The following is a 26847-nucleotide window of genomic DNA, read 5'->3' on the forward strand; positions in this document are numbered from 1 at the left end:
TTTTTGTGTCAACCTTGTTAAGTTTGCGCATTTATTACTTTTGAACAAAGATAAATATCCAAATTCGGTTTGGTCATTTCTGTGCGGCTCACTCCAAAGTTCACCTCTGCCAAATTTCATAACAATTTAACAAAATTTGAAGGAGGAGTAGCGAATAAACGGAATACTGTACATTACAAAATGGCCACTACTGTAATGGGTGGAGTTTTACTGTAAGGTATTAAAAACAACAAGCATGAGGAGAGCAATCACGTGTACTAAGTAGAATTTTCATAGATCAAGCGGATCAGCAATTATAACCATTTGAACATTGAATTTTTGCACTGCTGGTGGCGCTATAGAGTTAGTACTAGAGACCCCATTTTTGGTCACATGACTTTTTAAAACCACCACTACAACTGTGCCAAATTTCATCATTTTCCTATGTACGGTTCATAGGGCTGCCATAGACTCCCATTGGGGAAAAATAATAATAATAATACTGACAATTCCAATAGGTGTCACAGCACCTTCGGTGCTTGACCCCTAATAATATATGAAAACATGAAAATAAGACCCAGATCTCAAGCTTATTGTTTTTTTTTTTTCAATTACTAGCGTGCACTCTAGCAAGAGAATTAATATAAACAATATATCGTGATAATGTATTAAGTGTAAAAATAAAATACACAGTTTCCTTTTAAGTAAAGCAAATTCATACAACATTCAACAAAATTGTGCCAATACAAATACAAAACACTCTACAAAATAAAACAATTTCCAAGAGAAAAATAAATATAAATTTACTAGTGTGGCCTTAGCCATCACAATGATTGAATCACGAACGAATCTTTCCCACCAGAAAGAATAAAATAGTTTATATAGGATAGATACATGACTTAGTCACATCATTTATCTCTAATATGATTTATTCTTCATATCTGCAATTTAGAAACTCCTCTCTGTTACCATGCAGACAAAAACAATTTAACTTTCTTGATGACCTCAGCTTTAACAACTCATGGGATTTTAAATCGAAATCATTTGACCACACGTACTTCCTCTATTTCAACACATTTTTTTGTCAAAAGCATTCAGTACAAATGTGACCAGTCACGGAAAGTAGGGACACAAGTCGGATCTGGGGCATTTTGAGTTATTCATAGATTCTGAAAGTGCAGATTCTAAGCTTTCCAACGATGTGTAACACATGGAAATCTGATAAGATTTGGAGAAGTTGTGGCCATTTGAATGTAACACATTCAAGAAAGAGAATGCTGAGAAATTTGAGAAAGAAAAAAGTTAACACTTTCCCTTTTCCCTGGCTGGAGAGACAATAGGGCTCATTTACATCTCATTTAGCTAAGCCATACCCCCTGTAAAGCCGTTTTGAGATACAGCTGTTCTAGCAGCATATGTAGTATTTTATTACAGAAGTCCGAATGACAAAATGCAAAAATAAACAGGACTTTTAACGTTACCTTTGTGGGGATCACAAGTCGAATCCAGTCTGTTTCAGATGTGTGAATCATCCAATGATTTTTGTCCACAAATGCGTATAATCCGTGAAATATAGATATATAGTCTATTTCGCATGTACTTCTGGTAATACAATATAATATACAATCTGAGGACTATTTACATCGTAACATGTAAGGGTATATCAGATTACACTCCGGTATTTACGTTCCGTTAAACACATGAACCCGCCTTCAAAGTTTGTATTTAAAATAATAGATAATCCAAAAACAGCACCGTTGAAAACGTGAAGTCCTTAAGAGATGTTACCAATCGCTCGCTCGTTCCTCCATCAGCCAATGACTTCATGGAAAATATTGATAGACAAAACATGTAGCCAATATTATATAAAGAATACAACGATCTCCGTGTAACTTCTGTGTGTTTGGACAAATAACAGTCAGCCGCATCACTGACTTTATGGGGCGCCGCAGTCGGATGACGTCAAAGTACCGCGAGAGCGAGTCGAAATTAAACTACTCCGTAAAATTTCTTAAAGAGCTCTCGCGGTACTTTGACGTCATCCGACTGCGGCGCCCCATAAAGTCATTGACGCGGCTGACGTATATGCGGTTGACTGTTATTTGTTCCGCCCCAGCTTCTTTTATATTTCTTTTGTTTTGTGCACCCGAAATTCATTTACAGTCTGGGGAGACGCACGCTATAAGTTTGAAAAAATAAATAAAACTAAGCAAACATGTCTAAGGGACAGAGCAGCCACGTCACTACAGTCACGTGACTTCATGCTCGAGCCGGAAGAGAAGACAATGCTGAATAAAGTCGTAATTCTTGCTATTTTTGGACCAAACTGTATTTTCGATGCATTAACACAATTTTACTGACCCACTGATGTCACATGGACTACTTTGAGGATGTTTTTATTACCTTTCTGGACATGGAAACCGTACATAGATTTTCAATGGAGGAGATGCTCTCGGACTAAATCTAATGTTAAAACATCTTAAACTGTGTTCCGAAGATGAACGGAGGTCTTCCGAGTTTAGGACGACATAATGGTAAGTCATTAATGACATTATTTTCAGTTTTGGGTGAACTATCCTTATTCAGTAGTCACGCTGTTCCCTTTGGGGGCGGAGGCGAAAACACAAGCTTATCCAGTATGTAAATATACACACAGACAATGACGCCCCCCGCTGCACGCTAGAATCTCTGGAAAACAAGCCTATTTTAACCGCAAAATGTACGCTTTTAAATATACATAAACTGCTATCTCAAATATGGAGAGGCTTCTTCGTGATCTCAACTAACAGATTCTGCAATAAAACGAAAATCACAAATTTTGAAAAAAAAAACTTTGTTTCTCATTTTCTCGAAACTTGTGCTGCCGACTTGTGTCCCTGGTTTCCGTGACGGGTCACAAATGTTTAAACCTGTAAGGAAAAGACATGTTAGTTATAATTAGTTATGATTCATTTCAATTTCAATTTCCTTCACAAATGTCAGAAAATGTCGTTTGGTGTTTCTCTGATGAAATCTTTGCTGATATTATTGTGTATGAAGAGTTTTTCTCCTTGTCGTGTTGTTTTTATAAAGATGATTAAAAACATTGATCCATCATTGACACTGACACACACATTAATAATGTTTTTATAGATTGAGTGAAATTGATCTCTCCCACTCCTGTCTGTAACTTTTTATATACTTTCCTACTTCGACATCTTGATTTTCCGCTGAGACTCAGAACGCGGGCTCATTGTCGCGTGCGTCAAGCCGTCAACACAAAGGCTTGTTCAACTTCATACGCTGCTGCAAGAACCAACAGCCGGATGATGTCAAAGTACCGCGAGAACGATTCGAGAAATCATACTAAGTGTCATTTCGTCTCGCTCTCGCGGCATTTTGACGTCTTTGCCTGACAGTTCTAGCGGCGCCGCATGAAGTCGAACAAGCCTATACACATGGAGTGGGCGTGTGTCACGGTAGAATACATGCACATTTGTTTTTTTGTTTTGTTAAATAATTAGGCTATAAAATTCACATTATGAAGGCAATACACAAGGCAAATGTGATTTTTAAATAGTGCATTTTATCATTAAAATCCCATTCAATATTAATGGTGATCTGAGGGGGCGGGATAGTGCCAGTGAGGGGGCAACTTTGTAGTTTTTTATAATTCACACAAAGTCTCTGTTCTCTACAGGTTGATGAGGTGTAATATCACAGATGAAGGTTGTGTTGCTCTGACTTCAGCTCTGAGATCAAACCCATCACACCTGACACATCTGAATCTGAATGAGAATAATCTCACAGATTCAGGAGAGAAGCTGATCTCTGATCTAAAAGATGATCCACATTATAAACTACAGACACTAGAGTGAGTAGAGCTCATTTAAATAAATGTTTAAAGTAAACTCATGCAGTGTAATTTAAATCCTAGAATATAAATATTAGAAATAAATGTAAATTGATCTGCTGCTGTTATAGGCTGTGTATCCTTTAAACCCAACAAACAGAAAATATAAAGTGTACATGAACAACACTTGATGCTTTGTCAGATCAACACAATAAGAATTCAATCCAATGTCTGAGTCTGTTTACTAACTGTGATGTTGAGTTTGTTCACTCCAGGATTTAATACTGTGATCTTACTCTTCTTACACATTATATATGATGTTTGTTAATGGGGTTTGTTTGATAGGCCGACACCACTATAGTTATGCACACTTGACTAGATGTTCTTCTTAAACTCTTTTTATAACAACTTGGTTTTTATTTCATGTTTTAAGCATTATTTATCAAATCATCAGAATACAGAAATAACAACACAAACACAATATATACACAACAGATAAACACAAAGTACAGATGATAAATGATAGAGATGAAGATTAGAAAAAAGAAGAGAAAGTCAACTCTTAAAATCTGATGGACACTTCACACAACTCTCTGAAGAGCTTTGACATTGATGCTGTTTCTCTTTATTTACACGACTGTCAACCTCCAGGACTTTTAAAATAAAGCATCACCTTCATTTTCTTACTGTTTGTGTGTGAACTCATACAACTGTCAGTGTGTCATTATATTATACTACATACATATCAATACATTCATCTCTTACATTGACATTAAATGAAGAGTTTGGTTCCATAAAAAACAAAAAAATTCAAATCCATAACTTGATTTTCAAAGATTTATTATAAAAACAGATTATTTTTTCCACAAAATGCAATAAATCCATGACAAGTTTTTATTCAAAATGCTATAAATCTATTGAATACATCGCCTATATAAATGTGCATTCGTCTTTGCCATGTTATATTCATTTAGTTGACTAGTTGTACACACTAATTAAAAATATAAACATTTATGTCATTAATCAAAACACTTACTTTGTCATATTAAGAACACTGTCATTGCTGCAGTTATACTTGACGTCGTCGCTTAAAGTTTTTCACAGCGATCAGCTGTAAAATGTTTTGGTCCTGCTTGATTTTCGTTGACTTTGAGTAAAATTATGGAAAGTTTTTCATAAGATCCACTGGGATCAATGTGTTATCATGACAGAAACTTGATGCTGTCGGCCCGGGCAAACAAGCACCCGTCTCCCGAGTGCCTCTTGCGTAAATTATTAGATGTTGATGGCTTACGTTTCTTTCCCGTCACAGAAAACCATCACAGGTTTATCAATGCTATTAAAGTATTATTTTGTTTTTGTTTGTTTGGTGATCACGAAGTACAAAGTAGATGAGGAAAACTTGGACTCTGTGTACTCAGCGTGCCGCCATTGTTTGTTTACATTGCGTGGAATGGTGCGCTGTAATCTGTGGAGTGGATTTATGGCATTCTGTAGAAAAGGGCGAGTGGCGTTTATTGCATTTTGGGAAAAAAGGGAGAAAAGATGACAGAATAACACGGCGGATATTGGATTTTGCGTAAAATTAAGAATTTACTTTTTAATACTGACCTGATATAATACTGATTCTGGCAGGAACTCATTTTTTTCAAAAATGGCGTTTATTGCGTTTTGGAACCAAACTCTTCAAATATTCAGAGGAAATAGATGAAATGTGTTTTTGTATTGTTGTAGCTCATGTGTATGTGATAAACAGATTGTTGACATGTTTATTATGTTGAAGATTTCATTTCTATCACTGACTGACAGCACTAATAGTTTGTTTTTCTATCTCTTCATCTGACACTGATGATGATCTCATATCTAATTGACTTTCTCTTTCATTTTTATTCAGGGCTTTTCCACAGTTTACAGTAAAGATGTAAAGATGTCTGATCTTCAGTATGATCTGATGGTGCATAAGAAGACACAATAGTGACATCACTTCCTCTTAACCGTATGAGTTGATTATTCAGCACAGGATCTGATCTGTGACTTTATCTAAATCTGACTTTGAAGTGTTGGAGGTAAATCTTCATCCTAACTCAGCTTCTGTCTACACATTTCCTATAAGAGCGATTTATCAGTCAGTGTAAGAGGAGCAAGAAATCTCATAGGATCATAAACTGAAGTAAATACTGACAAGATTCCTCTTCTTCTACACTGTTGGGGTTTTTAACTTCATCTTAAACTGAAATGTGTTCAAGTTCAGCACAACATTGAAGACTCGCAGCTCATTTATCTCTAAATCCAAATATTGGACGTCTTTGCTTTTGTGTTCTTCAGGATCTGACTGCAGGACTTTTTCATGATTATCTGATCAATTACAAAAAAGTTCAGACACTGAATGAAATGTAAATAAAATCACAAAGTTTTATAAAATGATCGTTTTATTAGCAGAATCAAAGTGAATCATGTAAATGAAGATTGCTTTCAGAGGACTCACTGACCTTTAAACGCACACTTGAAGTTGCTCTCAGCATAGAAACCACAGATCCAGATGAACAACAACTGAGAAAAAGAAGATTCAGCAGCAACAATGCATAAGATAAATGAAAAGACTGTTTATCACCAGAGACTATTATGATATCATTTTAAAGACAAAAAAGGCATAATTCTCAGGAATGTTCTTTGAAAAATGTCAAAATTGTGTAAAGATTGAGTAAATAAAGAGGTTCATAGGAAGGGAGTACCAGGTCTTATTGAGTTGAAGTGATATTAAACATGAGACATCTGCACCATACTCTCCACACCAAAATCACACTGCTGAACGAAACCAGAGAACCTTATTCAATATGGCTAGGTGCATGCTAATAGAAAAGTGGGTTACCAAAAACATTGTGGACCTATGCAGTCCAGACAGCTGATGTAGTGAGAAACAGATGTTTTAATAACAGGACTAAACAGATGTTAACAGACAGACAACCGAACATTTCTAGGATGCAGAAGTTTGGTATTTCATGTTATGCTTATCAACATGACAAAGGAAAGCTGAACTTGAGATGTGAGAAGGGCATTTTTGTAGGATATGACAAGAATAGTCCTGCATACATGATCTACTATCCTGATAGCAGGAAAATACAGAAACACAGACTAGTTGAGTTTCTACCCAGAATGAGTACTGAGACAGACAAGATACAGATTGATGATGATTATGATGATTTTGGGGTTAGGAATAATCTTAGAGAATCAAAAAAGCGAAGTCCTGAAATTAATCTGCAAAGTTCTCAGTAACAGATCACAGTGAAAGAAGTGTGAGAAAACCAAACACAAATAGATGATGAACCTGAACAAAGAAGAAATCCTGCCAGAGAGAGGAAAAGGTCGTGTTATTTAAATGATTATGTTTGTAGTTTTCAAGGTGATGTAGCTGACATTGATTATTATTACAAACTTGTATGCAATGAACCTCAAACATACAAAGAAGCTGAAACATCAGAGAAGACAGATGAGTGAGTTAAGATTATAGATGAAGAGATGAAGTCATTAAAGGAAAGTGTAACGTTTACCCTGATCAGTCTACATGAAGATAAAGAATTAGTGAGGGGTAAGTGTGTCTACACTATTAAGAAAAACAGTGATGAACAGACAAATACAAAGCACAATATGATGTCAAATATTAAAGTCAAGAGAGAGGTGTGAACCATGACGAGACTTTTACTACAACTGCCAGTATGACGAGATACTGAAACAGAAAACAGTTCAGGAAAATATGATTGATCATCAAATGGATGTAAAGACAGCATATTTACACGAGTGTTAGAAAACATTGATGGACTGAAATATCAATCTAGACTTTATGAAGACAATCAGGGTGTCAGCAAAAAATCCTGTAAACATGTGGACATTAAATGTCATTTTGTGAGGTCTGTGATAAAGGAGGACAGAATTAGTCTGAGATACTGTCCAACTGATGATATGATTGAAGATATACTAACAAAACCAGCAACAATCATCATGACATTTAACTCATTTATGTTTGCTGTATGAATTTTCTTCTGTTGAAATGATCAAATAGAAATGTGAGTGTTCAGATTTATAAGTATTGTGCTCTCATTTATATTTGATTTGTTTCACTTTTATTTTTTGTGAGCCAGCCAATCACATTGCAGAGTGTATGTCATGTGACCTAATCAGTGACTGAATGAATTTTCATTTTCATGATGGTAGTTTGTGAAGTTGTTACAGGATAAATTTCTAACCATTTGGAATGAGAATCTACTAAAATCTTTCTCAAGGGTCCTGTATAATCCACATGTGTGACCAGCAGACATCAGATGATCACAGCCAGAACGCTCGTGTCGATGGTGCCGGCCGGTGATCAGACCCACACTCTGTGTCTGAGCTGTGATACGAGACAGAGCTGTGATCAGACCTCATATCTGATCATGTGACAGTCTTTGTGTCTGTAATGTCTCTCCTTACACACGTACGTGCTACAACCTGCAGGTTAAGGACACAGGTGCTCTTTCCTATGATGTTTGACGCAGTGCACTGATACAGGCCGGATGTGCTGGTGCTGATGTTTCTCAGTGTCCCTGCATCTGATCTGAGAACAGCACCATCAGTTATCTTATACATTTCATTCATCTGCACATTCAACACACACTTTAGATTTCAGTGGAGAAAATAAAGAAACTGTGAATAATGTTTCTATTGTCTATGACGCACTGCAGAATAACTGTAATAACACAAATGTCCTGTAGGTGGCAGTGGAGGCGGAATTTTCTTTAGATCTTTTAATGTTTAATGTTCGATAATAATCTTGATATTTTGTGTTTTTATTCAATAAAAAGTTTATGTTAGCACAATTATATTTTATCTACAATTAATCTTTTAAACTAAAGTGTGTGTTTTTAAGACCTCGCTGTGTTTATTAAACCAAACAAAGTTCACACTATGATAAATACATGAATGTAAATGTAGTTCACACAAATAATAAAATATCACTTAGTCTACATTATATTAAACCCATATGACTTTATTAGGTTTACATTAGTTCAACAAAAGAGGAGTAATTTTGATTTGAGTTTAATTATTGTTAATGCTGATGTGCTCTTTGTTTCATGCAGTGAATGTAAACATATTGACTCACATTAATGATTAAGTCTCGTTTATAAATTAAATCTGTTAAATTATTTGTAATCAGATGTTTAATGTTTGTTTACTGTCAGCAGATGGAGAAACACCTCAAACACTTCCTCATACAATAGTGACGTCACAGATGAAAGTGAAAGTAAATTGTTTCCTGTTTATCTTCCGCCATTTTGAACAGGTAGAGTTGATTTCTTAACATATCGATGATCAAAGTGATTAATATAACATGTATAAACAGCTTTACAGGTATTTGTGTGTGTGTAATTGATGTAAAAGTTGTAGTATTTTGAGAAAGTGAATCCAGTCAGATTGTGATGACAGCGAGTGTTCAGTGGCCGGTTGCATAAAACTTAAAGACTAGTCTTAAAAGTTAGTCATGAATTTTTTTCTTTAAGACTGATCATAACTGTTTTAAGTAGGCTATGTTACATAAAAAGGTAGAAATTTAAATCCAAATAATAAGACTCTTTTAAATTCAATAATTTCTTATCTTAAAATTACTGTTAACAAGTTGATCTATCAATATTTACAGTCGAGGAAAACATTAAGAGGGTGATTCTCTGAATTGGGTGCCTTTTGGGTCATACTTTTTTTTAAATATATACCTTAAATAGTTATATTTTTGATCATTTCATGTGATAGTGGATTAGTCAAACCTTTAAGAAAATACATTTTCCCACCTCAGGCATGAAATTCTAATCAATATTGAGTGTTTTTTTCCACTTGGACTTGGACCCTGTTTAAATATGATTTAAAAAGATTTTCAAGTAAATTCTTGTAGAAGCTTTTCAATGAGATGTCCCTTGTTTGATATCATTTATTGCATGTAGAATTTTTTTTTTAATGCTCACCATTTGAATACCAAATCAGGTCATGAAAACTGTATTTAACATTGGTCTTCATATCTTATCACAAAATATGCGTTAACATTAGAATTTAATCAGGCTTTCATATTTTTTCAGACTGTCCTGTAAATTCTGCACACAGCAAAACAAACTTTGACCTAATTTGTCGTTTTATCACCAAAATATTAATAAAAACTATCAAATAACAGGGTTGAACTCAGCATAACGGGGTTGAAAATGATAACAGGGTTGAAGTGATGATCATCATTTAATATAGCATGGATTTCTTACCTGTAAAATTAATGATATCACATTCAATAAAATTGTATTTTATTAAAGTTGGCAAAAACAAACAAACATTTTAATAAGTATTTAACATTAAATCAAAAGAATTAAGGATTAATTGATCAAAAACATCAATCGATCTTTCAATTTGGTTTTATTGAACATAAAATACCATAATCGATTATTTCTAACAGGTCACATAACAATATAACAAGTCTACAATTGAGTACTCTACTAAAAAGGGTCAAATTTTCAACCCCGTCACAACGATTCAACCCTGTTATAATAAAAATGTGACGGGGTTGAATGTGACAGGGTTGAAGTTTTTGCCTAACAGTAGCTGTAACTCCGTACTTAACTAAGACAGTAGCATCACATGGCATTTAGGAAATCATACAAGTTTAATGTTTTGCAAAAACATTTATTTAATTTCTTAAACCGTTGTTTACTATCATTTAGTAATACAACAGAGTTGAAATGTTGAGCCTGACAATCTTAATCTGACAGTGAAAAACATGAAATAAATGTAAGAAAAGATTCTACACTTGCCTTTCTTTGCAGCATGTTCTTCAAGAGACTTGTGTGATATCACTTTCTGGGTGTGATGCCACAGGGATTGATCCGTTATTTTTATAGGGGGGTAAATAGTATGGCGTGACGGGGTTGAAAACAAACTGGAGGACGTGTATAAATATTGCAATTTCATATATAATTAATGCATTTTTATATACATATGTATATTTTAGTTAAAGTAAACCCACGTATGATTAAATTAGCAGTAACTATTTTGCATTAATTGCAGTTTTTATGTGTTTGATATTCAATGAAAATGTAATGATGGTTAGTGGGGACATGCAAGTATGCTTGTTGTCTACTACTTCGGCAACCCATATCTATAAATTAAAATAAAATAAAAGCATTTTTTGTTGCATTATAATGCAAAGGCACCTGGTTCTATTAATTGATTGCGTTAAAATGCATTTTGTGATTTCCTTTAATTAAAAATCTTTGAAGTAAGTTTGGGGGACTTAAAGGGCACCCAATTCAGAGAATCACCCACACTGTAAAAAGTCATTCTGCAGGCTTGTAGATTTTATGAAATTGAATATGTAAACTTTATTTAATAAAATTAATTTCATGTAGTTTGTTATTTTTTTTGTGTTAAAATTCTTTAAAAATGACTGGAATAAAAACAACTTATTGTTTTTGTGAAGGATTTAGCTATTCTTATTGTGTATCTGCGCATGTAGCGAATACTGAATAAATCCAACGCAATATTAATCAGCTGTTTTAAATCAAAAACCATTCCGGGTTGTATTGCAGGTCGTGAGCGCTGAGCAGACGGATTTAGGAAATATTTCTGTTATTGTGCCAACATTCAAAGTTTTGAAAGCATTTCAGTCGAGAATGTATGTTTTTTAAACAAGATTCTGCAGTAGGGTTATAAAGATATCGCCTATTTAAACATTTCCTTCGAGTTTTGTGGCGATGGGAGCTCCAGATAATCAGCCGGCGCTCCGCGCGTAAATATACCGGTCAACGTCGCCTCACCTCGGCCAGTCTCTGAAAATCTCCGCTGGCTGTGACGTCAATGTAGTGTTTAAACTGTGGATAAAATTCATTTCGGGTAAATTTAACGGGCAATCTTTAGTCTTATAAGTCTATAAGCAGGGTTTCTTTGTATAATTTGTTTGTAATTTGTAAATATTAATTACAATAAGGATTAATATGAACTGGGTTTGTACGTAACTTCAGCTTTAGGACCCAGGAGGTCGCATATCTAGGATGCATTCGTCGATTCGCATGCTGCGATTGGTGGTCCAGATGCAACTCATTTTGAGTGACAGAAAAACTGACCAATCATACTGTTCCTCTGAATGGGTGGGTTCTCTTATCACTAACTCTCATAGATATGTATCATGTATGTATCTAATATGACAAATTCTGCTCGCACGCTCGCTTAGTTCGTGTTATAAAAATAAATGTGACTTTACCGCGGTCTTTTTCGGTTTATTTAGTTTTGTGTTAACTATATCCACAAAGTATTCGAATAAATTGGTAATATAAAACTATTCTTCGCTATAAAATAATATTGTGTTCAATTGCGACGCCCTGTGTTGAATTTTCCCGCGAGTACAGTATCATTACTGAGGGGAAATATAACATTATTCATTTAATTCCACAAAAGGTGAGTAAGATATTAAATGTATAAGTTGTCTTTTTAAAATGTTTAAGCTTTCTACATAATGTAAATTGAACATTTTATTATTATTATTAATTTCGCGACCTATTATCAGGGCTGGACTGGGACAAAAATTCGGCCCTGGCATTTTGGCCCAAACCGGCCCACACTACATATATTTACAAATACCACCCATCTTTGCACGCCTTTAAGCAATAGCAACTCCAATTCCATAAAAGCACTAAGCCCAATTAATAGCAGGTAGAAAGAGTGAGAGTTGACACAACAAACACTTCTAGAACGTGTTATTTATTAATGCAGTAAAACTGTATAATCCACATGAATCCTTAAACAAGCTTCATCCTTCAAACATTTGTAAACATTTTTGTTAGGTCCTAAAAACACTATTCACTACACACCGTAGCCTATAATAAATAATGAACACAACAAAAATATTCCTATCTGATTAACTGTCATATTATATGTTGATTACAGTTTTTCTGAATTGCTAAAAAACTAAACCCCAATCTCTGAACCAAATTCATAGCGGCCTAAACACATTCGTCATGCACTCTTTTGGCTAAACTCTAAACAAACTTCTGAGTAAAACACACATTTTACACTGCAATGAACTTGTTTTATAAATGCTAAACACAGGCAGGCTGCTAAAGATAAACACAACTACAACTCAGTTGTCATCAAGCAAACACAACAACTCAAAATTGTACACGCTTTTTTCTAATGGTATTCTTTACCAATTGTGTGGATTGTAAACAGTCTGAGAGGCAGATGAAGAGTACCCTATGATGAAGAACAGGACACCAGAGATGGTGCAATTGGCAAAATTTGCCATTGAATTGCTGACTTTTAACAAAATACAAGTGCTGCTTACAGTAATATTAAAAACTGATTATTACTTGCAGTACTTACAGGAAAGTATTCACTACTACATTCACTGAACTAAACTTGTGTGATTACAGTAATAGAGCTTTTTAACATTATCTGTCAATTGTGTTGTTATATACAATAAACATATATTTTGTCTGTAAGCAGATGTCCTGGATTGTTTGATTTTGCTTGAAGAGAAATGACACGTTTTGAAACAGACAATCAACGAAAAATCTACGAATCAGATACACTCTCGTAGTCACTAACACAGTCTCACCCCATGTCGTCAATATTTGACGACACTTGACCATTCGTCAATATGTGACGCGGAGGGTATACCTTTCGCGTCATTTTTTGACGAACTGGGGACTTCAATACTATTACGTCCGTTGCATTCTCTTCTCCTATTTTCTTACCATTTTCGCGTCGGTTTAGGGTTAGATTACGCAAAATTAAACAGTGTACGCGAAATTAAACAGTGTACGCGAAATTAAACAGTTGTCACCTGGCGTTGGGGTTAGAAACAGTTGTCACCTGGCGTTGGGGTTAGAGTTAGGTTTGGGTAGGGATGTCATTATGTAAATCTAACCCTAAACCGACGCGAAAATGGTAAGAAAATAGGAGAAGAGAATAGTATTGAAGTCCCCAGTTCGTCAAAAAATGACGCGAAAGGTATACCCTCCGCGTCACATATTGACGAATGGTCAAGTGTCGTCAAATATTGACTGGGTTGTAGTCACAGAGCAAAGAGTGCAATTATTTTGTTGCAGCTTTATCACCATAATTGTGTGTTTTTGACTTGGTTTTATCAAGGGGTATCTATCTAAACTTGTGTTTTGAAAGCAGTTCTGCTTACCGCAACTCACTTCTCCCTCGTCTCTCTCTCCCTCTCCTCACTGACATTTTGCGTGCTGGTGCTGCCAGTGCCACGCGCCACCATCATCATCATCACCAGCGACGCGAGTTGAAGAAAACAGTTGTGTTATTTTCCAGCGTCTGCCTGAAGAGTCTGTTTCTTTTTGTCGCACAGTTTTTCTGCACCTCCCTTGAGTTTTTTTCTCCATCTCTCTCTCTCTCTCTATTTTGACACGTGAACTGACCGACGTTGCACGCTCGCTTGCACAGAGACCAAAGCGGTGATTGGGCCAGCTTTATGTCATTAAAAAAAATAACCAATTGGCTGCTGCTTAAATGTGAGTGGGCCGGTCTATTTAGGGTAAAAAAAGGACGATGACTGGGCTGGTCCGTCATTGGGCCAGCTTAATGTCGTTTAAAAAAAATAACCAATGGGCTGCTGCTTAAATGTCAGTGGGCCGGTCTGTCTAGGAAAAAAAAGACGCTAACTGGGCTGCTCAGACAAAAATAGTATGAGATGGATCGGCCCAAAAAGTACGCCGGCCCACCGGGAAACTGCCCGGTCTGCCAGATGGCCAGTCCGCCCCTGCCTATTATCTAAATTGTGTGTTCATGAAGGCCTGTAACGTACTGCAGCTTCCTGCAGGCAACGTGAAACATTGCTGAGGGAGAACTTTATTCACAACAAAAGGTGAGGAATATTATTAAATGAATATATTGTACATATTATATTGTGTATATAGTGTATGTGTGTGTGTGTGTATATACACATGTGAGTAACTTGGCTAACAAATAAATATGTGACTGTCGTGTGACAGAAAAAAATGTAGGGAAAAGATTTGCCCTAATTATAAATATAGATTATATATCTTTTCAAACATTTTTTGATATTATTTGTAATTCCAATGAGAATTTTTTTTATCAGTTTTCAATATTATTGCACATTTCAAACATACCTAATAAGCCACAAACTCAGATGAACTCCATTGCACATATCTTCCAGTTTTCTTTAAAACATTTTAATATACAAGTTTAATGTGTGGATTATTTCAATATTCAAGCTGTATACATTTATAAAGGTTTTAAGACATATTTGCTGTTTAATGTTGCAGGATAAAGATGAAGAGGCGGAACTTGAGCAGCTTGTGATGGCTGTAATTGTAAAGAATGGATCTTCTAGGAGTGGCAGGCAGCCCAAGGGATACTGGACTTGTTATTGAGGCCTTAAAGGTGTTCCCAGGGCATGCTTTATCCTTGGATCTATGCATTGAATCTCCAGTATCCCAGGCATCTTTTCAGGTGTTTCAGAAACTTTTCTTGGAGCTGGATTCTTCAAAGTTTATGAACTGATTACAGTACAGTAAGTCTAAACTGCTGTCTGATTTTCTGGGTGTGAATCAATGTAACAGAACACAAACATGGAACCTTGTGGACGGGAAATGTGGATGGTTTTCTTTAAAGACTGTAAAATACTTTTTGAATTGTACACTGTTACAAATACATCATTAAAATGAGATGCTTTCCTGTTCTTTTGACTGCAATAAAATAAGAATTGATTCATCTTTGTCTGTCATTCTGAAATCAGATATAATACTCATTACTAATAAAAATATTAATGGATGATGTTAAATTAAAATAGTATAATTGAATAGAATTTATTGTATAGTGCTAGGTCTTTGTCCTGTATACCCAATATTTTGTTTAAATTTAAATTAATTTCTAATTGCAAATTGCAGATTACCTTTTTGAATGGGTTACTATTAAGGAGTTTATGGAGGGATTCTAACACAATTTTTATTTGTGGAATTTAATTAATGATATTGCTTGTAATCTGTTGCCACACTTTTATTGAGTAGATATGGCATAATATTTTTTATTGTATAGTGCTAGATCTTTGTCTAGTATACACAATATTTTTGTTTAAATTTTAATAAAAATTTTAATTGCAAATTGCAGTTTGGCTTTTTGAATATGTAAATATTAAGGAGTTATAGAGTAAATCTAAATCAATTTTGATTTGTTGAATGTAATTAATGATATTGCTTGTAATCTGTTGCCACAATTTTATTGAGTAGATGGGGCATATTATTTTTTACAGTGCAAGAGACTTCAACATTATTTTCAGTTTTCTGAACTAACTGTTTATAGGTTTGTGTTTAAGTAAAATCATCATTTATGTTATGTTTTAAACATAAATCAAGATGGCAATAGTAATTTTTTCACTTGTATTTCATGATGAGTTTAAAGTATTTGATGAATAACTCAGATTTGTAATGACATCTTTCATGTTTCTATAAGTTCAGTCTTTTACATTGTTGTTCAGGTGAGATCAGACACTTTTTACTTCATCATTCATAGTTTCTATAAATCTTTATTCATTTATATTTGTTTCTTATCTTAATATTAGTGTCATTTATTGAAAGGTTTCTTATCATAATTCTTAATTTAATTTGTGTTAATGTTAATGTGAGGTAATGTTATGTAGTTGTGTTGATGAAGTTGTTTCTTTAACACTCAGGATTCATTCATCTGAATTATAATGTCTGTTTATTCACTTTGATTTTAAGTTTATTTTGTGTCTGAATGTTATTTTCATTCAGTATCAGTTGTGGAGATCAGATTGATCAGATTCACCTCTGCAGCTTCATCATGGATCAAACACAAACATCTCCAGGATGCAGGTACTTTATAGAAACACTTTAAAATATTAAAATAATACAAATCAATTAAATAACCTTTATTATTATTAATAACCTTTTAAATAAACTTATATGGAAATATTATTTTTATAGGTATTATTTACTGTAATGGCTTATTTTTATAATGAGCATCTACAAAAAATATTTGTAATGTTATTTTAATGGTTGAATCTGTTGTGTGTTATAGTTCAGATCATCAGAAGAGATCAGATTCAGAGTTCAGCTGTGTGTCTATGAAGAGTGATGCGTCTATGAATCATCCAATAGAGTTTAAGAGTGAAGATACACGGCCTGATAGAAGGTATATAAAAACTCTGAAACATGATTTTTACTTTTTTGCAAAAAATATTTTTTTTCTTGTCTATTATACTTGTCTATGTTTATGGGCAGAAAATGTTATCTTCAGGGCTTGACATTAACTTCTTTGCTCACCAGTCAAAGTTAGTGATGGCGAAGTGAAGCTTTCTTGAAGCAGTGAAGCTTTCAACCCAATTGTATCGGAAAAAGGTTCATTACTCGAAGCTTTTCAAATCAGAGCTCAATGAGGACCTCTGCTGGTGAAAGTGCTGTTTCACAACATGTTCCACAACCAAACAACGTATTAATTATAAAAGCAAAACTAAATGGATTGACAAATTAAGGATAGATTAATAAATAAATGTAACAATATATTAAATACATGACCAAAGCATGTTCCATTTCATGCAAATGGTACTCCAAAAAAAAAAAAAAACTAATTAAGGATAGACCATGTCTCAAAAGTATAAAGTAATCGATTCCGTGTAATGCAATACTCCAATACAACCAATGAGGGCGCGCGCATCGCACAATTCTAAACCTTTGAATCAGATAACGAAGCAGTCACGTGGGTGTGTGTGAAACGAAGCTTCGGACGTCATTAGTCACGTGATTTTGCCAGAACGAATCAAGCTTCGATACAAAGCTTCAATGAAAATCGGTTCGTTTTTTTGACACACGCTTCGGAGCTTCGGTGTCACTGGTAACATCACTACTAATTTATGATGTCGAAACCACAGAAAAAGCTTGTGGAAGTTGCTAAATCATACAGAGAATGACTTGATAAGCAGTAAAGGGCGCAATATAAACTACATTTATTAGGCAGTAAAGATCCGTGCGAGCTTTTTGTTCGTGGACTGAGAATGTTGACAACATTTGTGTTTGTTCTTCCCATTTCTTAATATCTTAACTAACTTTGTAGTGTAATAGTATGCACTCATGTTGATATTTGTAAAATACTTTTGTAATCTGTTTCTTCTATTATTTATTTCTAAAGTGGCCCTATATTCACGATGTCCGGTTAAGAAAAAACACTTGTAGGTTGGGAAAAACACATTCTTTCCTCTTTTTTTTTGCACTCTTCTACTTGATCTGTAATAATTTTTGGCAGGCTGTAGTACTCCAAATGTTTTTCCTGGTCCGACCGATTAGTAGAGCCCAAAACATGACAGTAATTAACCATTTTCAGCAGCAAAAATCTGCGAGGTCCGTTCGGTTCAATGGCATTGTTTACGATTAGTATAGCAAAATATAGCTGCAAGCAGCAATTGCGGGGTCAAGCACCTTCAGCGCAATGAGCACCCAAAGCACAGCAAAAACCACACAACGCAGCAAATGCGCAAAGCACAGAAAGCGTGCAATACAGAGCTCGAACCCGAAGCAAAGCAAATGCAGAGCAGAACCACTGCAGTGCGGAGCAACAACAGAAAAGATTTCAAAAATATAACACGTGTGGAAAACCAGACAGGTCGAGAAGAACGTGTTAAAGGGAACACAAAAGGAAATCTCAATTAGTGAAAGTAAGAGCTGGGATTTGAACCCATGACCTCATGTTCCCAAAGCACAGCACTAACCGCATGCGCCACTGAGTAAACGATTAAACCACTGAGTTGGTGTGTCCAAGCTATAGAATAGAGATTTAGAGCTGTAAACATTGATATCCAGCAATTACCAAAAGTGTAGAAATGACAACAGAGAGCACAAATAACTGAAATACAATGTATAGTATGAAAATCACAAAACTTAAGTGAGAAAAAAAGTTAAGACAAAAAACCACTGCACATGGGATTTGAACCCAGGAACTCAGGTTCTCAAAGCACAGCACTAACCACATGCGCCACTGAGGAATCATGGGTTGAAAGGCTGTGGAAAAGATCACTGAAAGGGCAGAAATAACACAACAAAGCAAAAATGAACAGAAATACAAAGTGTAGGGCAATCAGATAACTTAAATGGCACTGAATTCGTGAAGAACATTTTGTACAATAATGAACAACATGGGCAAATTTTGTCAGATTCTTTTTAATATGACAAAGGGACAGCATGACAGGCACGGTCCGCTTTACAGAGGTATTTCTCAAAAATTTGACACTCAGCAGAAAAATCTGTTCAGTCACGTCTGTGCGGATTGCTCCAAACATTATACAAGCAGAACCTGGCATAAAATAAACAAAATTTGTAAAAGGAGTAGTGAAAAAATCATTTACCATATGCCTTACAATAACACATGAACAGAATGATGGAAAATGACAAACAAGGTATTGTTGCGATCGGCAAAAAACAGTAAATAAAATTTCACAAAGAAAATGTATATCAGACAAAGTATTCTGAAGATATAAGCAGTTCTATAAGAACTGTTATAGTTTATAACCCCTAGGTGGCGCTGTACTCTGACTTCCCAGGTACCTTCAGGACATCATGCCGAAGCTCCCTAACTATTTTTGCACAAATATGTCCAATAGTTCAAAAGATATAACAATTTATGACCAATTTCAAAATGACGGACAGGTGGTGTGGTTAAACCCGACATAATACATATCGACAGATTCGGCATGAGCCAAGGAATCCGTAAACACCAAGATCATAATTTTCTGACAAACATTTCAGTAGTTATGGGCAAAAAAAGCCATTTTCCATATCTCATGACCCATAGGTGGCGCTGTCACCAAATTTGGCATGGACCCCCAGTTTATGGTCGACATGACGTGTACGAAATTTCATTTCAATTGATGAAAGAATGACAGAGATACAGCCTCAGAACTATTTTTGTGTCAACCTTGTTAAGTTTGCGCATTTATTACTTTTGAACAAAGATAAATATCCAAATTCGGTTTGGTCATTTCTGTGCGGCTCACTCCAAAGTTCACCTCTGCCAAATTTCATAACAATTGAACCAAATTTGAAAGAGGAGTAGCGAATAAATGGAATACTGTACATTTCAAAATGGCCACTACTGTAATGGGTGGAGTTTTACTGTAAGGTATTAAAAACAACAAGCATGAGGAGAGCAATCACGTGTACTAAGTAGAATTTTCATAGATCAAGCGGATCAGCAGTTATAACCATTTGAACATTGAATTTTTGCACTGCTGGTGGCGCTATAGAGTTAGTACTAGAGACCCCATTTTTGGTCACATGACTTTTTAAGACCACCACTACAACTGTGCCAAATTTCATCATTTTCCTATGTACGGTTTGTAGGGCTGCCATAGACGCCTATGGCTAAGAAGAGGAAGCAGAATAATAATAATAAATATAGCTGCAAGCAGCAACACGGGGTCAAGCACCTTCGGCGCAATGCAAACACAGCACAGCAAGCACACAAAGCACAGCAAGCTCACAATGCACAGCAAGCACAGCAGGGTCAGAAAGCACAGCAAGCACACAAAGCACAGCAAGTACTCAAAGCACAGCAAGCACACAAAGAACATCAAACACCCAAAGCACAGCAAGAAACATACAACGTATCAATCACCCAGGGCGCATTGAGCACCCAAGGTGCATCAAGAACACAAGGCGTAGCATCACAGAGCAGAACCACCGCAGTGCCAAGAAACAACCGAAAACATGGCAAAAACTGAACATATGTGAACTACAGACAGGTCGAGAAGAATAGGTGAGAAAGAACAAAATGTAATAGAAGAGACGAACACTTGCCTCAGGCGGGATTAGAACCCAAGAACTCAGAATCTCATTGCTTGCACCTTACCCACCACGCCACTCAGTTAACACAGTTCAAGGAACAGCAGAAAAGAAATTACAGAGATGCAAGGATTGACATATGCCAATTACCAAAGATGTAGAAATGACACTGCAGAGCAGAAATAACAGAAATACAATGTATATGAGAATCAAAAAGCTCAAGTGAGATTGAAGACAAGAAAAACATTCTGTAGAGCAACGCTATAAAATGTAATATACAGTAATTAACTATGACAAATAGACAACATCACAGGCACGATCAACTTTACAGAGGTATTTCTTAAAAAAATGCCTAGGTGCCAGAAAAATCTGTTCAGTCATTTCTGTGAGGATTGCTCCAAAGAACCTATGAGCAGAACCTGGCATAAAATAAACAAAATTTGTAAAAGGAGTAGCGAAAAGATAATTTACCATATGCCTTACAATAACACATTAATAGAATGTTGGAAAATGACAAATTAGGTATCGTGGCAATCGGCATAAACCAGTGAATTTAATTTCACAAAGAAAATTAATATCAGACAAAGTATTCAGAAGTTATAGGCAGTTCTATAAGAACTGTTATTGTTTATAACCCCTAGGTGGCGCCATACTCTGACTTCCCAGGTAACTTCAGGACATCATGCCGAAGCTCCCTACCTATTTTTTTCGCCGATATAGCCAATACTTCAAAAGTTATAGCAATTTATGACTCATTTCAAAATGGCAGACAAGCGGTCCGGTCAATCCCGGCATAATACACATCCACAGATGCGGCATGAGCCAAGGAATCCGTAGACACCACAATCATAGTTTTCTGACAAACAATTCAGTAGTTATGGGCAAAAATAGCCTTTTTTCATATCTCATGACCCATAGGTGGCGCTGTCACCAGATTCAGCATGGTCCCCCAGTTTATGCTTGACATGACGTGTACCAAATTTCATTTCGATTGATAAAATAATGACCGAGATACAGCTTCAAAACCATTTTTGCGACAACCTCGTTAAGTTTGTGCATTTATTACTTTTAAACAAAGATAAATATCAAAATTCTGTTCGGTCATTTCTATGCGGCTCACTCCAAAGATCACCTGTGCCAAATTTCATAACAATTGCACCAAATTTGAAGGAGGAGTAGCGAAAAAACAAAATACTGTACATTTCAAAATGGCTGCTAATGTAATGGGTGAAGTCTTACTGTAAGGTATTAAAAACAATAAGCATGAGGAGAGCAATCACGTGTACCAAGTAGAATTTTCATGGATCAAACAGATCTGCAGTTATAACCATTTGAACATTGAATTTTTGCACTGCTGGTGGCGCTATAGAGTTACTGCTAGACACCCCATTTTTGGCCACCTGACTATTTATGACCACCACTACAACTGTGCCAAATTTCATCATTTTCCTACATACGGTTCATAGGGCTGCCATAGACACCAATGGCTAAGAAGAAGAAAAAAGTACAATTCCAATAGGTGTCTCAGCACCTTCGGTGCTTGACCCCTAAATATAGCTGCAAGCAGCAATTGCGGGGTCAAGCACCTTCAGCGCAATGAGCACCCAAAGCACAGCAAAAACCACACGACGCAGCAAATGCACAAAGCGCAGAAAGCACGCAATGCAGAGCCCGAACCCGAAGCAAAGCAAATGCAGAGCAGAACCACTGCAGTGCGGAGCAACAACAGTAAAGATGGCAAAAATATAACACGTGTGGAAAACCAGACAGGTCAAGAAGAACGTGTTAAAGGGAACACAAAAGGAAATCTCAATAAGTGAAAGTAAGAGCTGGGATTCGAACCCATGACCTCAGGTTCCCAAAGCACGGCACTAACCGCATGCACCACTGAGTAAACAATCAAACCACTGAGTTGGTGTGTCCAAGCTATAGAATAGAGATTTAGAACTGTAAACATTGATATCCAGCATTTACCAAAAGTGCAGAAATGACAACAGAGAGCACAAATAACTGAAATACAATGTATAGTATGAAAATCACAAAACTTAAGTGAGAAAAAAGTTAAGACAAAATATCACTGCACATGGGATTCGAACCCATGACCTCAGAATCTCATGGCATGTGGTTAACCAGATGCGCAACTCAGTTAACACAGCTCAAAGGGCAGCAAAAAACAGCTTAGGTGCTGCAAGGATTGACATATGCCAATCAACAGATGCAGAACTGACAGTGCACAGCAGAACTAACAGAAATACAATTTATATGAGAATCAAAAAGCTCAAGTGAGATTGAAGACAAGAAGATCATTCTGTATAGTAAGGCTATACAATGTAATATACAGTCACATTAATTTACTATGACAAATAGACAACGTCACAGGCACGGTCAGGCACGGAGTGGTATTTCTAAGAAAGAGAACAGAATATCAAAAATCTGTTCAGTCATTTCTGTGCGGATTGCTCCAAACATTATACGAGCAGTACCTGGCATAAAATAAACAAAATTTGTAAAAAGAGTAGCGAAAAAATCATCTACCATATGCTTTACAATAACACATGAACAGAATGTTGGAAAATGACAAACGAGGTATCGTTGCAATCGGCATAAACCAGTGAATACAGTTTCACAAAGAAATTAATATCAGACAAAGTATTCAGAAGTTATAAGCAGTTCCATAAGAACTGTTATAGTTTATAACCCTTAGGTGGCCCTGTACTCTGACTTCCCAGGTACCTTCAGGACATCATGTTGAAGCTCCTTACTAATTTTTGCGCGGATATGTCCAATAGTTCAAAAAATATAACAAATTATGTGAAATTTCAAAATGGTGGACAGGCGGTTCGGTCAAACCCGGCATAATACACATCGACAGATGCGGCATGAGGTAAGCAATCCATAGACATCAAGATCATAATTTTCTGACAAACAGTTCAGAAGTTATGTGCAAAAATAGCCTATTTTATTATCTCATGACCCATAGGTGGCGCTGTCACCAAATTTGGCATGGACCCCCATTTCATGGTCGACATGAAGTGTACCAAATTTCATTTGAATTGATCAAAGAATGACTGAGCTACAGCTTCAGAACCATTTTTGCGTCAACCTCGTTAACTTTGCGCATTTACTACTTTTGAACAAAGATAAATATCAAAATTCTGTTTGGTCATTTCTGTGCGGCTCACTCCAAAGATCACCTGTGCCAAATCTCATAAGAATTGAACCACATTTGAAGGAGGAGTAGCGAAAAAACGAAATACTGTACATTTCAAAATGGCCGCTACTGTAATGGGTGGAGTTTTACAGTAAAGTATCAAATTCAATAAGCGGTATGAGAGCAATCACGTGTACTAAGTATAATTTTCATAGATCAAGCGGATCACCAGTTATAACCATTTGAACATTGAATTTTTGCACTGCTGGTGGCGCTATAGAGTTAGTGCTAGAGACCCCATTTTTGGTCACTTGACTTTTCAGGACCACCTCTACAACTGTGCCAAATTTCATCATTTTCCTATGTACGGTTCATAGGGCTGCCATAGACTCCCATTGGGGAAAAATAATAATAATAATACTGACAATTCCAATAGGTGTCTCAGCACCTTCGGTGCTTGACCCCTAAATATAGCTGCAAGCAGCGATACGGGGCCAAGCACCATCAGCGCAATGAGCACCCGAAGCACAGCAAGAAACATACAACGTATCAATCACCCAGGGCGCATTGAGCACCCAAGGTGCATCAAGAACACAAGTCTCAGCAAAGAACCCAAAGCGTAGCAATGACAGAGCAGAACCACCGCAGTGCAGAGCAGCAACAGAAAACATGGCAAAAATAGAACATATGTGAACTACAGACAGGTCAAAAAGAATAGGTGAGAAAGAACAAAACTATAATAGAAGAAATTAACACCCGGCTCAGGTGGGATTCGAACCCATGAACTCAGAATCTCTATGCAAACGACTTAACAGATGCGCCACTCAGTAGACACAGCTCAAGGGGCAGCAGAAAAGAGCTTACATGCCATACAAAGAATTCAGAAGTTATAAGCAGTTCTATAAGAACTGTTATAGTTTATACCCATAGGTGGCGCTGTTCTCTGATTTCCTCAGGACGTCATGCCGAAGCTCCCTACCGATTTTTGCGCCGATATATCCGATACTTCAAAAGTTATAGCAATTTATCACAGATTTCAAAATGGCGGACAGGCGGTTCGGTCAATCCCGGCATAATACATATCGGCAGATGCGGCATGAGCCAAGGAATCCGTAGACACCAAGATCATAATTTTCTGACAAACGATTCAGAAGTTATGCGCAAAAATAGCCTTTTTTCCTATCTCATGACCCATAGGTGGCGCTGTCACCAAATTTGGCATGGACCCCCATTTCATGGTCGACATGAAGCGTACCAAATTTCATCTCGATTGATCAAAGAATGACCGAGATACAGCCTCAGAACCAATTTTGCGTCAATCTCGTTAAGTTCACGCATTAATTACTTTTGAATAAAGAAAAATATCAAAATTCTGTTCAGTCATTTCTATGCGGCTCACTCCAAAGATCACATGTGCCAAATCTCATAAGAATTGAACCAAATTTGAAGGAGGAGTAGCGAAAAAACGAAATACTGTACATTTCAAAATGGCCGATACTGTAATGGGTGGAGTCTTACTGTAAGGTATTAAAAACAATAAGCATGAGGAGAGCAATCACGTGTACTAAGTAGAATTTTCATAGAGCAAATGAATCACCAGTTATAACCATTTGAACATTGAATTTTTGAGATGATGGTGGCGCTATAGAGTTACTGCTAGAGACCCCATTTTTGGCCAAATGACTATTTATGACCACCACTACAACTGTGCCAAATTTCATCATTTTCCTATATACGGTTCATAGGGCTGCCATAGACTCCCATTGGGGAAGAAGATTAAGAAAAATAATAATAATAATAAATATAGCTGCAAGCAGCAACACGGGGTCAAGCACCTTCGGCGCAATGCACACACAGCACAGCAAGCACACAAAGCACAGCAAGCTCACAATGCACAGCAAGCACACAAAGCACAGCAATTACACAAATCACAGCAGGCACACAAAGCACAGCAAGCTCACAAAGCACAGCAAGCACACAAAGCACAGCAAGGACACAAAGCACAGCAAGCACACAAAGCAAAGCAAGCACACAAAGCACAGCAAGCACACAAATCACAGCAGGCACACAAAGCACAGCAAGCTCACAAAGCATAGCAAGCACACAAAGCACAGCAAGCACACAAAGCATAGCAAGCTCACAAAGCACACAAAGCACAGCAAGCTCACAAAGCACAACCAGCACACAAAGCACAGCAAGCTCACAAAGCACAGCAAGCACACAAAGCACAACAAGCACACAAAGCACAGCAAGCACACAAAGCACAGCAAGAACCAGGACAATGCAGAGCAACAACAGCAAACATGGAAAATAGAACACATGTGAACTACAGACAGGTTGAGAAGAATTGATGAGGAAGAACAAAACGTCATGATTCAGGTGGGATTCGAACCCAGGAACTCAGAATCTCAATGCATGTGGTTTAACTAGATGCACCACTCAGTTGACACAGTTCATGAGGCAGCAGACAAGAGATTAGAGAGCTGAAAGGATTAACATATGTCAATCACCAAAGATGCAGGAAAGACACAGCAGAAGCACCACAATGCAGAGCAACAACAGCAAACATGGAAAAATAGAACACATGTGAACTACAGACAGGTTGAGAAGAATTGATGAGGAAGAACAAAACATCATGACTCAGGTGGGATTCGAACCCAGGAACTCAGAATCTCAATGCATGTGGTTTAACTAGATACGCCACTCAGTTGACACAGTTTATGAGGTAGCAGACAAGAGATTAGAGAGCTGAAAGGATTAACATATGTCAATCACCAAAGATGCAGGAAAGACACAGCAGAAGCACCACAATGCAGAGCAACAACAGCACACATGGAAAAATAGAACACATGTGAACTACAGACAGGTTGAGAAGAATTGATGAGGAAGAACAAAACGTCATGACTCAGGTGGGATTCGAACCCAGGAACTCAGAATCTCAATGCATGTGGTTTAACTAGATGCACCACTCAGTTGACACAGTTCATGAGGCAGCAGACAAGAGATTAGAGAGCTGAAAGGATTAACATATGTCAATCACCAAAGATGCAGGAAAG

General features: G+C 36.5%; 2 protein-coding genes across 3 annotated transcripts in view; both read left to right on the forward strand.

The window, feature by feature from the left end:
* Nucleotides 1-6752, forward strand: part of LOC129439022 (protein NLRC3) — a 133040-nt gene extending 126288 nt beyond the window's left edge. For both annotated transcript variants that reach the window (XM_073865811.1, XM_073865812.1), the window contains exons 9-10: nt 3659-3832; nt 5706-6752. In XM_073865811.1, coding sequence (XP_073721912.1) covers nt 3659-3832; nt 5706-5736 — 205 coding nt within the window. In that variant the 3' untranslated portion in view covers nt 5737-6752. The remainder of the gene's footprint in view (nt 1-3658; nt 3833-5705) is intronic.
* Nucleotides 1-26847, forward strand: part of LOC141363221 (NLR family CARD domain-containing protein 3-like) — a 460117-nt gene that overhangs the window by 305385 nt on the left and 127885 nt on the right. The window lies entirely within an intron of this gene.

The sequence above is a fragment of the Misgurnus anguillicaudatus genome, unplaced genomic scaffold (genome assembly GCF_027580225.2).
Source record: "Misgurnus anguillicaudatus unplaced genomic scaffold, ASM2758022v2 HiC_scaffold_33, whole genome shotgun sequence".
In the NCBI taxonomy this organism is placed as follows: Eukaryota; Metazoa; Chordata; class Actinopteri; order Cypriniformes; family Cobitidae; genus Misgurnus; species Misgurnus anguillicaudatus.